Below are 19,055 nucleotides of genomic sequence, written 5' to 3'. Positions count from 1 at the left end.
TATCCGTTTTAAAGATATCTTGGCAGAATTCGAATATTTACTATTACGAATACTGAAGTACTCTTGTAAACCAGCTTGGTTGTTTGTAATTTATCACCACCGGTAATTTATTGATGAAAACACAATGGTAAAGTTTGTCGGGTATTGATAACTTCGTTACTGTATACAAGAATATATACCAACGCAACTGTCTTGCCACCTTGAAATTTCGTTCAGAAAAACAGCAATATTGCCATAAAGTGTGATTTTTGCAATGACCCCTGACCCTTCCATGTGCTTTTCAAAATGGCGACATTCTTTGGCGAAATTGTGACTTTTCCATCGCGAGCAGTTGACGAAGAAGAAGATGACGATGACGTTGATCAAGTGACAGCAATTTGGTAAGGAACAAACTATGCGAAATGGGGTTTATATTTAGACTGCTGGGTAACTAATATTTTCAAATGTCTTGTACTATTCAGTTTGTAAACCCAGTGCCGGCAGATGACAAGACGAAATTACCCCTTCCCCCTTACCCTAATTTTAAACCTCGCCCTCCAGCCCATAATTCAGTTACATGTATCTCTCCAGATAACTACATGTATAAGTGTTCTCATGAGGGGCATATGCATACAATTTAATATTTTGAGGATCAATAGAGGGTATCTGTCGGGTTAAAGTTAGAATTTGAGTTGGTATTTTTCGGAAAGTCTTTCCCTTGATATTGACTAACATTGATTGTTACTGATTTTGTGGCCGTCAGTCACCCAAATGTACGAATAATATAGCCCCGCATATATAGACTGTGTTTTTAGTATCATAATACGGACAGGCAACCCCCAGACATTGTTTATTGTTTGTCTCAATCAACACAGTACTGTAGATAGGGCTATGAACAATAATGATGTAGTTATACAAATGTATGTCTCCTAAAATATAGAGTTTATTACTGAATTTTCTGTGGATATAGTATGGTAAATGGGGAAAAAAATAAATAAAAATTACCCAAAAAAAATCTCTAAATCACATTTGGTTCTCTCTACAGTTAATTTTATTAACGTAAATGCTGGTCACAATGCTGGTGTATACGTGTATAAGGATTTCATTTAGTATTTTGACAGGACTAATATGTTTGTGCTTGTTTGGTAAAAGGATAGACTGATATGATATTTTTGTGATACAGAAAATTGTATGTACCAAATACTTCCTTGATGATTAAGGTTAATAATGAAAAAACAATAGATTACATACATGTAGGTAATCGAAACAGAAAGAAACAAGTCAAAATTAATAAAATACCGTAAAACCTTCAACACTTTATTTAGCAGATTTCTGTGCTTTATTGGCTTCAAAACTTTCAACCCACAGAATTGTGTTTTAAATTTTTCTTTTTGGACCATTGGTTCTACTCTCATTTAGGCTTTAATTATTGAAAACAAAAACTATTGAACTTGACAGTACATGGTGTTAGGAACACTGGGAAAATCAAAACATCACACAAACGCTCATCAAAATCTTTAAGGTAGAGATGCAGGTTCGTGGGCACTTGGAAGTGAATTTTCTTTTTTTTTGCTTTTTATTATCCAAACAGTCTTGGCTATAAACTGTTAAAATTTCACAGCATTATGAATAGTGGAACATACTCAAAAGACGATTTTAAAATATAGAAAACTGGTACAAACATTCTCTCTTTTGAATGCTTAGCAAGATTTAGCAAGGCTGTACATAATAATCAAATAGAAACATGGTGAGAAAAAGAAATGACGGGATATCCATATTATGCACTATATTTAACTTTTTACAAAACGATAATAGGTTTAAATTTGGAACTGTCACAGCCATTTTAATTATGAGCATTAGCAAACTTCTTACTGAGTGAATGGTTATAAATGCAAATTATCCATTATCTCCACTTGTGTTTTTCAGTTTACCATGGAAGTTCAAATCTAAATAGTTCGCACAATTCTTGTTTATTTTGAGTGAAACTTTCACACAACGTTTATCAGTTGTTTATTAACAAAGGGGCGTCCAGGCGTATATATAGTATGTTTTGTTTTCATATTACAAAGTTGTCAAGCAGGATGTGTGCCCTATAGTCAATCCCGGTCAGTATTTCACACTTCGAATGTCATTGTCCGAGAATGCAAAGATTTAAAAATAAGCCCAGACGTCCTTTTGTTCGTAGAGACATTGTCAAAATAGTGTGAAAATGTCAAGACAAACTGACAAAAACTGTGGGAGCTAATTAATTTTCAATCTCTCTGACTAACCAGAAAACAGGAACGGAGATGATGGCCGTTTTATGAAAGTGACGTTAATCGTCCACAAAAATGGCTATTGCATCACAACGACATGCCAAAATCCATCATACACCGATTATTGTTGATGTTCAATCGTCAGATAAAAAAATAAAATAAAAATATTTACAATTCTAGAGAAACGCACATAAAATAGTCCGCGGAGTCAAAACCTTACGTGAAAACTGTCATGGCTTTGTGTTATCTTTTCCACTTACGGAGGGGCACAATGGATTACGTAAAGCCGATGAGATATTCATACAGTTATACAAACATAGCGATTCCCAATGGGTGGGTTGAGTCTAAATTTACCTTTCCTCAAACCTTTAAAAAATACTCTGTATGACGTAGTTTTTCACGATCTCTGGTGAAATGGACCTTGCGAAGTTAGACGGCCAGGTTGAAATGGGCCGTTATATTTTGCTACACAATGGCTATTCACAGTTTTTGTACTCAATCGCTCAAACGCCGGTGAGAAAAAGTCGAAATGGAGGACAACTATTGTAAATCGAAACAGGTTTCATTCAACTACGAGCAGACGCGATGGGTCGATAAAAATTAAAACGAACCCTGACCTCTGGAAATACCTCATTCATAGTGTGCTATAGTACCAGAGGTTGTTGAGCACGGCCGTACAACGTACTTTGCGACACCGCTACAGATGCATGCTAGCTGACAATGGCGTTTCCGATTAAGGTAACCAAGATGGCATCGCAGAGTGTGTGATTTTTCCGCGATGTTTAAAAACAGCATCTCGTTGCCGATGTTTCTGTAATTTTCGGGGTATTTTTTTTATTTTTAAGTAACCGAGCATTTCACGTTTGTGTATTTTGCCACTGAAAGTTAGTTATCGATGACAGCACAGCAATGGTCTGAATGGTGTTTTACCACTACTACATCGCAATGCTATCAGCACGGTGGTCGTTATAGCGAAACGACAAATGTATAATTAGTCAGTTTTATAATGCCTTCAGAGAAAAAAATGCGTGAAAAAAAAATATTGAACAGTACTCCACTGGAAGCTGCCAGGCTAGAAGTTGTCGACATGTTGTGAGATAAGGGTGAAAATGTTTACTTATCATTTACAACTGTATGTTTTTTTGTATTCCGCTTGCATGCTGGAAGCGGTTACGTCTTGTCTTTTTTTTTGTAGTTTGCAAGACTAGTTGGTAGCGCTTGAGGTAAGTTAAACAGGGCCGTGGACAGGAAGTTACACATCGCCGCGCCATAACTGAGGCCAGCAACTCATTTGCATATAAAATCAACAGTGACTTGTCAATCAAAGAGCAACATAAACAAACTTTTGGGACTTTTAATCACATACCCGTGCCTCGATTCTCTATATTTTAAAATCCATTTTTGGGCATGTTCTAGCATTGACAATGCTCCGAAATTTCAACGCTATCTAGCCAAGACTGTCTGGGTAAGAAAAGCAAAAAAAAAAAAAAAAAATCCACTCCGAGTGCCCAGGAACATGCATCTATACCTTAAACACCTTCTGATGCATTCTGAAAGAAAATTTCAATATTAACAAAGTTATAGTACAGTTTTTGTATGACCCATTGGCATTGATTTTGCTGCATGTTTTTTTTTAAAAAGGAAAATCAGGTACTGACAGCTTTCATGATAATAATAAATGAAATGTAAGTTTCTAAACACTTTTCAAATCTAATAGTATTTAAAAGTCATAAGATTTTAGTAGTAAATACTGTGATCACAGTGATTCAAATCAGCTACATGTACACATTTTCTTATGCATGTGGGGATGGTATAAGGTACAGTAATGAAATAGAGAATAAATTGTCAATATTCAGTGTTCAATGTCATGAATGAGTCATCCATTTTGCATAATCCAGTGTTCTCCACAATCTAAAATACTGTAAAATGCTTTATTTTCGCTTGGAATTCATTTCCGCTATTTTTGGTGATGGAACGATACAGTGAAAATAAAAATCGAGTGAATATACCTTTTTAGTCCCCGTTCGGACACAGTCCGAAAACGAGGACTTATGTTTTGACCTCTGTGTGTCCGTGCGTCCGTCCGGACCTGTATCTTAGAAGTGCCTGGACCAATCACAATCAAACTTCATACATACATCGTACATGATACTACATGTATACATATGCACATCAATTTGTTTCACGATCTGATTCAAGATGGCCGAATGGCTGCCATTTGTGTGCTAAAAAATCCTAAAAATCAAGCATTTCTCGGCTGTTTACAGATGGATTTTGTTCAAACTTGGTATATACATTAGACTTTATGGGACCTTGATGCAAATAATTATGTTTTTCAGATAAAATTCAAAATGGCCAACTGGCGGCCATTTTGTTTTAATGAATGTGGCTCTTGTACCATATCACTGACTTGCTTTCACTGATTATATTCAAATTTTAAATATTCATTATACATGATGTCATAGATAGACAGATATATTTGTTTGACGATTCTATTCAAAATGGCCAAATGGTGGCCATTTTTGTGTTAAAAAATCATCAAATATCAAGCATTTCTAGCATTTATGGATGGATTTCGTTCAAACTTGGTACATATATTAGACATTACAGGTTCCTGATGCACATCATTTATTTTTCAGATCGGATTCAAAATGGCTGTCTGGCGGCCATTTTGTTTTAATGAATGGGCTTCTAGACCCATATCTCCGACTTGTTTTGAGTGATTATATTCAAATTTTAAATATTCATTATACATCATGTCATAGATAAACAGATATATTGGTTTGACGATCCTATTCAAAATGCCTGAATGGTATTTATTTTTGTGCTAAAAAATCATCATATATCAAGCATTTATGGATGGATTTCGTTCAAACTTGGTACATACATGAGACGGGTTCCTGATGCACGTCATTTTATTTTTCAGATTGGATTCAAAATGGTTGACTGACGGCCATTTTGCTTTAATGATCAGGGTTCTAGAGCCATATCTCTTAAATGCTTTGACTGATTATATTAAAATTTTATATATTCATTATACATCATGTTATATATATACATGTATTCAAAATGGCTGATTTTGAATGCTGTTCCAGAGCAATATCTCTGAATATGGACAAGTACTTTTTTGATGATCAGATACAATTGTCAATCATTTTAATGTTAAAACATCATATTCCTGACATAGTTATATTCCAGCTATATTACTATAAACAAAACTATATATCTTAAATTTGATAACGGGGACTGTGCCATGCATGGATTGTTTTTTATATTTTACATTCAACTTGTCAAAAATCAGTGAAAATAAATTTCATACAAAACACCCAAAATGTCTTTTCAGCGAAAAATTAATTCCAGTTAAAATAATTAAAAGCATATATTTGTATATTAATTAATTTGCATATCATTTACATACACACTAAGTTATTCACTATTCTTTTTTTCACGTTGCTTTTGGTGATTTACACATTCTCAAAATATTCTGCATCCATAAAATGCAATGCATTCGATTTACGAATAACAAAACATAGTTGAGTTATAATGTAGAAAATATACCTTGATGCATGATCAATGCATGTCATTTTGTTTCTCATATCAGATTTAAAATGGCCGACTTGGGCAATTTTGTTTTAATGAATGCAGTTTTAGTGCCATGTCTCTGCCATGCTTTGACTGATTATATTAAGATTTTATATATTCATTATAGATTATGTCATAGATGTACAGATATATTTGTTTGACTATCTAATTTAAAGTGGCCAAGTGGCGGCCATTTTAGTGCTAAAAAATCATCAAAAATAAAGCATTTCTAGCATTGTGGAACCAGATCTTGGTCGTTTATGAATGGATTTTGTTCAAACATAGAACATACATATGACATTATGGGTCCCTGATGCATGTCATTTTATTTTTTTTTCAAATCTGATTCAAAATGGCTGACTGGCGACCATTTTGTTTCAATGAATGTAGTTCTGGAGCCGTATCTTTGACATGATTCGACTGATTATGTTGAAAATTTATATATTCATTCATGTTATAGATATACAGATGTATTCAAAATAGACAACTGGTGGCTATTTTGTTTTAATTAATGCTGTTCCATGCTCAATATGATCAAGTACTCATTTGACGATCAGATACAAGATGACTGAATTTCAATCATTTCAGTGTTAAAAAATCACCATAATCAAGCATCAGCTTCTGGATCAATACTTCAATATTACTATTAACAAAATTATATATCTTAAGTTTGATAACTAACAGGGACTGTGCCATGCATGGCTTGTTTCATATTATTTTTGCTCAATTATGATACTATGCAGTTACAGCACATGTAATCAAAATTGACAAAATTGAGTGTGACATCTACATATGTATAATCTATTCATCTAGTGTATTCTGATTGGAATCTATCCTTTTCTAGTTCCAGTTCTATGTCTATAAATTATATTTTACATGTATGTACTAAATTACATTGCTTTGTGTGTTTGTTAATTTAAAATAATTCACTAAGTTTGTGTTTCTTCAATGCCGTAAGGTTTACTATTGACATTTTTTCATCAATCTCACAGTCAGCCAGTCCTGCGATGGTGTCCAGAAATTAGATTGGAAATTTCCAAATCTCCAGATAAAACTATCAGTTGTAAAACATTGATTGTGGCTGTGGGTCCCGTAGCTACTGGTAAGTATGCAATACTGAGAGGGATGTGTAAAATAAAGGTACGATTACTGAATGAAACTTTCAGCAGTTGGGGCTCATGTTTTTGATTTTGCTAATTGTGCCTTGTGATCATATCTACACACTATTTAATAGTTTTAATTGGATATGGATTGAACAAAATCATAACAATTTGTTCATGGTAGTTTAGTGCTTCTACAAACTTCAGGTTGAGTTTCAGGTTTGGAAGATCATGGAAACATGTTCTATGCTCTAAACTGGTGATCATTTTTGTGGAAAATTGAGTAAACATTTGAACTTCACTCACTTATCACTCTCCCAGTCTATACAGCTTTGAAGACGTTTTTAACGAATAGCTCCCCTAATCACTCCCATTGCTGTGTTTGGGAGAGACTTTAAGACATCTTTTAAAAGGCCATCACTTACTTCTATTGTTACAGCATTACTCTGAATGCTTACTGGTCTTTAATTATCAAGAATGTTTATTCTAACTTATCTTTGTTTAAATTCACCAGGCTTTATTGAGTCGTACGTACTGAGTAAAGACGATGACACCCTTGGTGTGGTAGTGAGTGGCATGAAACAAACCGATGGTAACAGTTTCTCACAAACAATGCATACAGATAAATCATGCTTCATCTATAGACTTAGGCAGCATCGTGACATAGTGGTGTGTCAGTGTAATAGCAAAGTCTCAGCAGAGCAGGCATTTATTTGGACACAACAGGTAAGTTTTTTAAGTCCCTGATCGAAAACAAGGACTTGTGTTGTGACCTTTATGTGTCTGTATGTCTGTCAGTGCATCTCCACCAGTATCTCTAACATGCCTGGTCCGTGCACATTCAAACTTCAAAAATGTATTAAATACATGTTTGTATGTACAGTATCACGATTTGAATCAACATGACTGAATGACAGTCATTTTTGTGCTAGAAATTCATGAAGTATTTCTGCCATTCTGGAACTGGATCTCAGTTTCGTATGGATGGATTTTGTTCAAACTTGATACAAACATCTGACATTATCGGACATGAGTGTAAGTTATTTTGTTTCTCATTTAGTATCCAAAATGGCAGCCTAGTGACCATTTTGTTTTGATAAATTTGGTTCTATATTCCAGACTTTTCCCAGAACAAACATATTCAGACTTTATATACATCATACACCATGTTACACATTTGCACATATATTTATTTTGCAATAGCTGTATAGTGGCCATTGTAATAATGTTGAAAATTCATCAAAATCAGGTATTTCTGCAATTCTGAACCAGGATTTCGAAATGTTCAAATTTATATGATACATCATGTTGCACTTATTTACTTATTTGGTTATCCGTTTCACAATGACTGAATTGCGATTGTTTTTAATTTTAAAATCTAGATCTCAGTCATGCATAGAGGGATTTTATCCAGACTTGTTATGCACGCTGAATTTTATGAGATCTGAATGAATGTCATGTTGTGTGTCAACATCAGGCTCAAAATGGTCATCTGGTGGCCATGTATGACATGGTGTGAAAAGTGTTACATAAAACATATTTATCATTGATATATCATCAATGTGTACATAGAATCCTATTGGATGTATTTGCTAAGATTGATGATTGCTCAATATATTCAAATTCAGCCAAAACCAATATAATAAGTGAATTTATATGGATATTTGAATCATCATGCAATGCATTACCATGAAATTAATATTCATTATAAATTATTTCTTTGTCTCATCTAACATATTTGATGAATGTATTTTATTCATTTAAAACGCTGAGGCAGAGTCTTGTAGATATTTAACTATCATGTGTTCAACCGCTAAGCATGCTGGGGGCAAATGTTCTATATGTGAAAATCAATGAATAATCTCATAGGTAGTGCTTGGAGATCAATGAATAGTCTTATTAGTATTTGCCTAGCATCAGCATTCAATTTCAAGTTCTTCCTTTTGGTCTCTGCAAGATAGAATAACACTCCACACACTAGTATCGGATATATTCCATATGTTTGAGCTAATGAATATTCATTCAAAATTTCCTGGCAGGATCTCGTGTATATTCGGCAAACTTACCAACAGTGATCTAGCTCGTGTTACTATCTGGTTTAACATGTACATTGTATTGTCTTTATTGATGAACATTAACTTTGATAAATTTATCAATATTGACAATATGTTTGATATAAAGATTATCATACCATATTGACACTGAGAGACATAACAGTAGATAAGAGCAGAGTGAAAACCATTGGTAATTTTATTGGCCTAAGCACAAAAAAAAAAAAACAATTGAGTATTCACCTGGTCAATACATTGACACATATTTTGTAGATCACTCACTAATAGTTGTTTCTGTCATACATGTAACAGGTATTTTCAAATATAAAACAGTCATCACAAGTGATTATCTTATCATCGTTACAAGTCACTGAGTACAAATCCCACTCACGGAACCACACAACACCATTCTTGAACTGCCTGTGTAGTAGTACATTGAAAACCAAACCAGTATGTCCATATCTTTCACAACCCAACACTGTTGCTGATCTCCCAGCTGCAAGTAAGTACATATGACAACTTCAGCAGACATTTTTATTTCCTGTTTAGACAAGGTTAGAAAACATGGACTTATGGATTGACCTTTAGGTGTCCATATGTGTGTGTGTATTCACACCTGTATCCCAGACTTGCCTAGAATGATCCATTCAAATACATTGCATATGTGATTCAATATGGCTGAATGGCAGCCATTATTGTGCTAAACATTCATCAAAATCAAGCATTTTTGCCATTCCGGAATTTTATCCTTGTCATGTATAGATAAATTTTGAGTATAATTGACACATGCATTGGACAATATTTGAGCTTTATGCATGTCTTTTTTGCATTTCGATCAGATTCAAAATGGCCGACTGGTAACCATTTTTTTGTAATGACATGTCTTGTGATGACATGCCTTAAGAAAACATGTTTAAACTTTTTTTATATGCATCACACATCATGTCAAGATCTTAGACTCGTGGTGACTATGTAATGCAAAGTTTTTTTTCTGCTCATTATCAGAATTTAAAAGCTTATAGTGGGAACTGGATCAGTAGGTACACTGTATGTTGTACAAGTCTGACTTGGCATTTGTTATAGCCTGATTGACAGACTCCATGCTTTCTATTTTGTGTGTTTACTTTTGCCATTGGATTATGTAGTGGCTAATAAAACTTGGTTCAGTTTGCGCTATTGCAGATGCATTCAAATAACTGGACTTGTAAGTTTGTCAGTGATATTTTTGGCTTGAAAAGGCAATGATCGTTGTACAGCGTAATGTATTTTACATGTGTTGTATATGTCACTATGTGTCCCATATTGAACAGAACGCATTGCGGTGACCAACACATCGCCTGATGAAAGTCCTACCAAGTCAAAATGAATAGAAAATTCGTACCAGGGCTGTCATAAATTGTCACTGTGAATGCCTGCAGTTTCTTGTTGTTGCATGTGAAAGGTTCCTGATCTCATATACATACATATACCCTGCCATAACAAGGTTATGCTAATAACCACAAAAAGCATGTGCATATCATTTATATATTTACATACATTGTCTGTTTCTCTAAGTTCTAAATTACTGCCAGGTGTATGGAATTGCAGCTGTCTTATATGTGACATACTCAGACACAGCATACCTTGAAGTGGCCTCTATGAAGTCATTTTTACCGTTGCTGGATGTACAACCATTAAAAGATATTGTTAAGGTGAGTCACTTAATGTCATATATGTAATTCACTTTGAAGCAATTTCTATATAATTGCTAAAGTGTGTCTTCTTGTAGTAAAGTCTTCAAAATAAATTCTGTGACTTGGCAGTGTATTGTTTGACGAACTATTATGGCAATTTGATCGAATATGGCTGACTGGTGGCCAGTTTGGACTTCTGTAATTTTATACATGTTTAGAAATGTTTCTTGGAGATGGACAGGTTAATTTCATTCAAACTTTGTGTCATGATAATGCATATTATGTTACAGGTGCATGTCAATTTGTTTTTGAAATTTTTGAAACAAAAATGACTGACTGGCAATCGTTTTGTTTTTACCTTGCCCGTACCATCAAAGATGGAAGGGAAAGGTATATTAAGGGAAAAATTTTGTCCGGTGTTGTCGTTGTTGTTGTTGTCGTTGTCGTCGTTAATAATTGTTATTGTGTGCATAATAACTTTACTAATTCTATTCCAAACTTTATCAAACTTGGTCACCTTATTCATCAGTATAAAGTATTCCCTGAGTTTGAACAACAGATGTCCTGTATGAAAATATCATGCAAAAATTGAGAGAAAATCTGATAAAATATTTTGACTGTTTCTACTTGACTGATCACTGGTGATACACATCAAAGGTCACTGATCTCAGTGGAAATATGCATTGTTGTATGTGTTCAATGAAGCAAATGATTTATCTTGTAATAATATCCTTGGTAATGTATCTCAGAATCCCATACTGGGTTTCAAAACCAACTCATGGAGAGATTGCACAGTCTGATACACATTTGCAAACCTACTAATAAAATCTTTACAGAAAACAAGATGTCAGAAAATCAATATAAGCACTCCTATGAACTGGGTGCTTAACTTTGATCAAGATCTGAAGCTAATAGAAAATCTGTTTAGTTCAAAGTTATCAAATCAAAAACAATACATAAAAAATACATTAAAAGCAAAACATTTCATCCACATTTTAAAAAGAAAATTATTCTAAAATATATGTATTCTGTATTTGACAAACAGTTCATTCGAGAAATGAAAACTCACAGGAATATGTTTCAGCTATTAGAACAGAATGATAGAGTTTTTATAATACTAGTTTAAAAACGCACTTCAAAGATTGCAGTATTTGAAGATGTAGATTCTCAGGAGGCAACAGTACTGTTGACTTCTCTCTCCACTGGACACCAACTAACTATTTAAGTTGATTTGCATACAAAGCAGAGCTTGCAACATGATAGCTATTCATAAAGGGTGTTTTTTTACTTTTCATATAATACAGTAGTCACACAATGAGGCAGGCAGTTCATATTTGTCTCAGTGAATCATTAATTTTTGACAGACACCTGTACAAAATACTTGGACTAAAGCCAGCTAAAATTTTCTGTTATCTTGCATGTTTTATGAATCTCTTCACATCTAAATGCAGCACTTTTTTTTTGCAATGAGACATTTGTTTTTTTACTAAAATATCTGAATTACTTTGAATAAAGCTGGAAATTATGTCCCTTAAAATAATTAAACAAATAAGGCACCAATGTTTTTGTAAGATATTTACATCTTTTAAGGACATTCGGTAGACTGATTCCCCAATGTTGTTTCAACCCCAAAACTTGTTTGTATTCAAAATTAATTATGACAATGCATATTTATATTGAAACAAACTATGATAAAGGGAATTATATTATATAACAAAGGGCAAGGTCACCAGAGTTCAACTATGTTTATTCATGTTTGTGCTGTTTCCTGACTCATTACTAATGTGAGTTTTTATAAACTTCATTCACCTGTCCACAGAAAGTTTGATAGTTAACTGCCTAAAATCTGTCTCGGACATGTTGGAATTTTAATCTGTGATTGTGCTTGGACAGTCTACTGGCTGTGTGTATACAACTTTGATTCTTTACAAGGCAGTTCACTGCATACACACTTGCAGCAACAAAGTACAAGTTATTCCAGTGCTTAAACTACATTGTGGATGTCATTTCAGAATTAAAATGTCCATGTGACTTTACATTAAAGACATACATGTAGATGATTTACTACTTTTGTGTGTGTGTGTGGGGGGGGGGGGCACTGTATAAATTGTTAAACTGTCTATTACAGTTTATACATCACCATTTAATGTTCAATTGCTAAACATATAATGTATTAAGAGATAATAGTTGTACTACATCTTTGTTCTTTCGCGGTCTGATCTAATTTTCAGTAGTTTTGCATAAAGTGGTTAAAACTTGTTATTTTAGCATACATAATAAAGCTCACATTATTTGTTTGAATTCAGTATACTGCTGGCTGTCCTTGTTCGGATGCCGTCCAAAAACAGGGACTTTTACATTCACCTCGGACCTATATCTTAGGCAGTCCTGGATCGATTACATACATCATATATAATATTATACATATGCACATAAATTTGTTTTTGTGCTGAAAAATCATTAAAATCAAGCATTTCTGGCATACTGGAGTTTGATCCTTGTCATGTGTAGATAGATTTGAGCATAATTGACACATGCATGCACATCATTTTATTTTTCAGATTGGAATTCAAATTGTCCAACTGACAGCCATTTTGTTTTTAGTGAATGCGGTTCTAGTGCCATATCTCTGACATGCTTTGTGTGATTGTGTTCAAATTTTGTATATATAATATACATAATGTCATAGATGTACAGATATATTGGTTTGATGATCTGATTCAAAATGGCCGAATGGTGGCCATTTTTGTGCTAAAAAATCATCAAAAAAATCAAGCATTTTTGACATTTTATGGATGGAGCATTCTTAAATGCTTTGACTGATTATTTTATATATTTATTATACATCATGTCATAGATATACAGACTATCCGATTTAAAATGGCTGACCAATCGCCATTTTGTTTTAATTAATGCTGTTAGTACTTGTTTATTAGTACTTGTTTGACAATCACATAAAAGATGACTGAATGTCAATTATTTTAATGTTAAAAATCATCATAATCAAGCATCAGCTTCTGAATCCATATCACTGTTTATATTCAAACTATATTACTATAAATAAAACTATATATCTTAAATTTGATAACTAACTGGGACTGTGCCATGCATGGCTTGTTTGAGCTAATCCATAATTTGGCTAATTCGAGATGCAGCTAATTTAAAATGAAGTATATTCTATTTGTTGGTACTTCAGCTAATTCAAGATTCTGTTAATTCATGCATTATGTCGAATTTGCTAAAATGGCACATACATTGTATAGATGTAGTTATTTCAACATATTTTACAGTAGATATTGTAAGCTTGTGACTCAAAATGAATTATTGTCACAGTCATATTGTTTCTGATGCCATAACAACATTGCTGAGTGATATATGCACGTCTCAAGGTCTAAATGGGGTCAACCAACCTTGGCGAAGGGGGAGATGTCACACTGATACTACGGAGCATGTTGAATATCAATAGAAGATGCAATTATCTTTCAATTTATTTTTTCTATTGTGAAATTAAATTGAGGTATGGAAAATGGCAAAGCGATCTTAACAATTTAAATATGTTTATTCTGACCTAGTCTTACAGTCAGGACACAGTTAGTGGTGTGTGTCTAGTGTGTGGCATAATGTTACACAATTATTCACTGAGGCTGACCTTGTTGAATTTGTTTATACATCAACATGTGTGATTAATTTGTTCTCATTATCAGCGATTATTTAGTGAGAACGTTTAGCATGATGATCAAGTAGCCATAATTGAGTTTGATATCTATCTAATCTGTCCATACAAATTGTACATGGACTTTTCAAATAATGCAAATTTCCATGAACACTGAACCCAACTTTGTGTTTGCCTGGATTGTCGTACATACAGATGCCATTGGATGTTTGGATAAACCGAGAGATACACAAATGACTCTTCTCCAATTTACAATAGTAAATATGTGCAGTTAGATAAACAATTCACCATGGTGAATATAGAGGTATGTACAGTACCCTCTAAACAGCAAATAAGACCAGTTTTGAGACTCTCTAACATATGAAGATGCCATTTGAGACCGTATTTGAGACTGATTTAGTGAACTAAGAACTGGATGTTGGAATAGCCACTTTTTCGAGCTGAACGCATTCGCTGTCTTGGGTTTTCTAAAAGCTTGTTTTTAAAGTTAAAACATTCAAATTATGTATCCGCCAATAGCAAGTCAATGACAATTGTTTGCTTCATTTTTTAATAGTGGAGTTAATCTGTTTCTTGAACTCTGAAACAAAGCCTTTGTATATTGCAAGAGGCGTCAGAGGGTTGTCCAATCAGACTGTGAAAATTGACGGTCTCTAAAACTGGTCTCAAACGCGGTCTCGTTTCTGGTTATTGTGGCATCCAAGAGTCTCTAAATCGGTCTCAAATGGCATCTCCATCTGTTAGAGAGTCTCAAAACTGGTCTCATTTGCCGTTTAGAGGGCACCATACATATCTTGAATATAGTTTGATCTATTCAGCTCTAATCATCTAATGATCTTGAAACATGCATGGCAAATCTGTCAGCAATGTTGCTGTTTGGGTGTCCGAAACAATGTGACCACAGTGATACCTTATAATCAAATATAGCTATAGCTATAGAGGTAAGATTTGTTTTTTCTTCTCACTGAGTCATTTGAAACATTATTTTTGAATTAAAAACAGTCATCATTTTGTTTTGTTTTCAGATTAATTCAAATATTGATTTTACTTTGAAGAAGTTGGTGGAATTAAACACATCACAAAACCCATTATACCTCTGATCAATATATCAACACTACTATGCTGATTACCTTCATGTAGAATATATCAATAATTTGATGTGTAATTTCTGGACCACTTACTCCGTATTATCAGTACATTCCTGTCTTTCTTCCAACATGGTGCAACCTGTTTTCTGAAATAGCTGCAATGCGATAAATCAAGGAAGTTCACATGTGCTAAATTTGTTAAATTTGATTAAGAGGCTTAAAATAATTGGTGAATTTTCATTGCAATGTTTTTTTTTTACAATTTCACTCAAAAATTGATGGTACATGTACAAGTAAATGTAGTGACACTGTTCAACCAGTTGTTTTGATTTGTTGTAAATAAGAAGGTCTCATTTGATGTAAATTTTACATATGAAATAAAATTGCCATAGAGATTAAAAGGAAATTGTTTGAGATTCTGGAGAAAACATTGTAATGTATGATACCACAAAATCAGAAGTGTTTTGATTTTACTTAGTGATGTAATTACACTTCGTATTGTGGCTCACATCCTTATTTTTCGTACATGTTACAACATGTAGATTACGATTCTCACAAAAGATATCGATAATTTTGCCGTCTTTGTTCTATTAATAGCATACGAGTTTTATACAGTATTGATATTTCTATGGTCAAAATAAGTAATATTTTAATAATCCTGTATACAATAAATGCAATGCGTTTTTGTGTATGTGCATATATTAAAGATGTGCTTCTAATTGAACAAATATAAAAAAACATGCTGTAACACATACATACCTGGGACAGTTGTATCCACAACCACCAATTTCAAGCTTATTGGTCGGGACTTTCAATCATTTACGAACAGCAATACCTGTACATTGAAGGTTTATCAACCGTGCACTATTGCATGATACACTGTCGCTTTATTTGACTATAAAACAACATACACATTTGAATCTGAAAAAACAGAATTTCTGTCATCTTCGACAAACTTAATCGCTTAGACATAGGGGAACATACAGCTTGCACCCCCCCCCAATGCTGTCTTGGTAAACAATTTGCAGTATATGCTCAATTATGGGTATGACAAGTAAACATTTATTTATATTACCTGCACAGGAATGTATTATTTGTTACCGCACTAAACTGGTTATTCTAAGGTTGTAAAAGGTTTATGTAAGTAGCCTTCAAAATGATGTTATGCATGTGTTTGTTTTGACTGAAATAAAGAAATGGCATGAGATGTCTAAAAAAAGTAAATCGCAATTGATTCAACTCATGAACTTGTTTCAGTCACGAATCTTAAGAAAATGACATTCTTGTACTACAATATACAACTAATTATGTACTGCCTGCAATCATGAATGCTGACGTGCTAACAACATTTACAACCACGAGAGAGAAACAACACCCCAACACTAAACGGAGGTGAAGGTCCAGATCGCAGGAACAAGAAAATAATCAAAAAGATTGAGAGGAAACATTGAAACGTTCGTAATTGTTTTCCATTGGACATAATTACTTGCTGTCAGCTGGCACTTTATAAACAATACATTCTTGTAAACTTTCAATAGAAATGTTTAGTAACTCAGTGGATTACCTCAATCGATCCCGGTATCTCTCTTCTACTGATTAACTGATATTTAATAACTTTGTGTGAGGCTCTTTATGATGGTATATTTAAACTTTTCTCAGTAGACAAAGTATTTGCAACATACATTTTTTAAAGTTTTATTAAGTTTTTAAAAAGTCTATGAGTACCGAATATGATGGTAATTATATTGCCCGACAGGATTCTAAGAGATTTTCTGAATTGTCAATGTGTTGTATACTTTGCCAATTTAAATATATTAATTTGAGGGGCACTTTTGTAACATTTTCAAATCATTCTGAAATAGAAGTGGCGCGCCTACGTACCCACAACTGTATAATCGCAAAGCTTTGTTCATGATCGACAGAATTTTACTATTATTTTGTAATTATAAATCTTTCCACTTGAGCTAGGGTTCAGCTCAAAATTTGTAAGACGAGCAATGTTATCAATCAAATCACGTATGCTCATTTGGTTCACACGATGTTATAGTATTGTTTAGGATTAACAGGTTGCATGTTTAGGGTAGACATTATAAACGTATATTACAGGAATTTGATGAATTGTTTGCTAATTGTATTTAGTAGTGGTAATCAATCAACGGTAAAGTAATTGTAAATGAAATGTTTATTAATGTTTTTGAAGTTTTTATAGTATTGTTTAGGATTAACAGGTTGCATGTTTTAGGGTAGACATTATAAACGTATATTACAGGAATTTGATGAATTGTTTGCTAATTGTATTTAGTAGTGGTAATCAATCAATCAACGGTAAAGTAATTATAAATGAAATGTTTATTAATGTTTTTTGAAGACTGCATTCTTATTATGTTAGCTATGGGATCCTCCCTGTTACACGTATTTCGAAGTACATATGAATCTCATAATGTAAAACCGATTTAAACGGCGGGCTGTGATTTGCTGATAATATTTAGGAATATTGTAACCAAGTCGCATTTACTCTCACTATAATTTAAACGTAAGTAACACAGGGACTGTTAAAACAATTTAAACGAGCCAAAAATGACTACCACCAAGTTTATCATAAGATGTGTGGCTACTGTCGGAATGTTATATGCATTTCAATCACAAAATCCATATTGTATAAAGCAACCATAATCACGCCACGAGGAACTATTGTTGTTCCCCATGAGAAAGTGAAGAGTATTGGTCAAAAGTGGACACGTGATCAGCTGGTTAATATTTACATTGGTTTGTGTGTGTTACTGCAGCTATATTCCATTTTTAGAATGAAAAAATGCAATAATATTACTTCAGGTACAATACTAAACAGAACAGTGAACGGAAGAAAAAAAACACTATTTGTGAAAGAAATAATTGACATAAATGCAAATGATTCAGATGCAGAATCCCCTCTTCAAAATATAACAGAGCAAAGTAACTTGACTGATTCACAAAGGTGATTATATTGTAATTCTTCATAGTGAAGGAACACTTACCTGTGCGCGTCAACGTTTGTTGTCAACAAAAGTTTCTCTGGATATCATACATACTTCTGTCAACTTGTTGCAACTTATTGTTTGAAATGGAGACATGCTCTATTCCTGCAACAAGTTGCAGTATGTTGATGTATATCTGTCAGCTCTTATCCATGATACATGGACCTACATTTGTTGTCAACAAATGTTGCAGTTTGTTGATCAATGTATAATGGACTTTACACCAATCGATAAGTGCATCGATTGAACATATTTAGCATAGCTCAAACTTGACCCCCAAATTCAGGAATAACTGTAGCCTTTGATACAGAAACAAGCTAATGGGATCCGCAAAAAATCACAAAAAAGCCATAGCGATGTAATGTAGTTGGGATGAAAGTGTCTTTATCGTATGTGCACGTTGTTCACATTCGATTCTTTTCATGCACTACTTTTTACTAATTACTACTTTTAGTAAGATTTCTTAAGTGTGACACACACCAAACCGAACTCTCCAAGTCTGCAGTAAACAATCATGTCGTCATCTGTCTTCAATGACCTCAGTATATTCAGTATTAAGTGCACCCTCAGGTATTTGTAACATAAGTACAAATAAGTGACTCTTATCAATAGGCGCACTTTGCGCACCTGTCATCTGCAG

General features: G+C 33.6%; 1 protein-coding gene across 1 annotated transcript; it reads left to right on the top strand.

Annotated features, from left to right (window-relative positions):
• Nucleotides 1-122: 122 nt before the first annotated feature.
• Nucleotides 123-17,757, top strand: LOC100371714 (proteasome assembly chaperone 1-like). Its single transcript, XM_002733606.4, has 6 exons — nucleotides 123-380; nucleotides 6,809-6,918; nucleotides 7,431-7,642; nucleotides 9,280-9,469; nucleotides 10,522-10,658; nucleotides 15,339-17,757. The coding sequence occupies exons 1-6, from the start codon at nucleotides 286-288 to the stop codon at nucleotides 15,411-15,413; spliced, it is 819 nt and encodes a 272-aa protein (XP_002733652.1). The 5' UTR covers nucleotides 123-285; the 3' UTR covers nucleotides 15,414-17,757.
• The last annotated feature ends 1,298 nt before the right edge of the window (nucleotides 17,758-19,055 follow it).

The sequence above is a fragment of the Saccoglossus kowalevskii genome, chromosome 11, assembly GCF_978046115.1.
Source record: "Saccoglossus kowalevskii chromosome 11, keSacKowa6.1, whole genome shotgun sequence".
NCBI lineage: Eukaryota > Metazoa > Hemichordata > Enteropneusta > Harrimaniidae > Saccoglossus > Saccoglossus kowalevskii.
Note: the sequence above shows the minus strand (reverse complement) of the source record. Positions and strands in the feature narration are given on the sequence as shown.

What these genes read in the sequence shown, in the direction of transcription:
- LOC100371714 (XM_002733606.4), top strand. Translation starts at nt 286, where the DNA reads ATGGCGACATTCTTTGGCGAAATTGTGACTTTTCCATCGCGAGCAGTT. An exon ending in TGCTGATCTCCCAGCTGCAA is followed by an intron (nt 9,470 to 10,521) that starts GTAAGTACATAT and finishes TGTTTCTCTAAG; the next exon opens with TTCTAAATTACTGCCAGGTG. An exon ending in CATTAAAAGATATTGTTAAG is followed by an intron (nt 10,659 to 15,338) that starts GTGAGTCACTTA and finishes TTTTGTTTTCAG; the next exon opens with ATTAATTCAAATATTGATTT.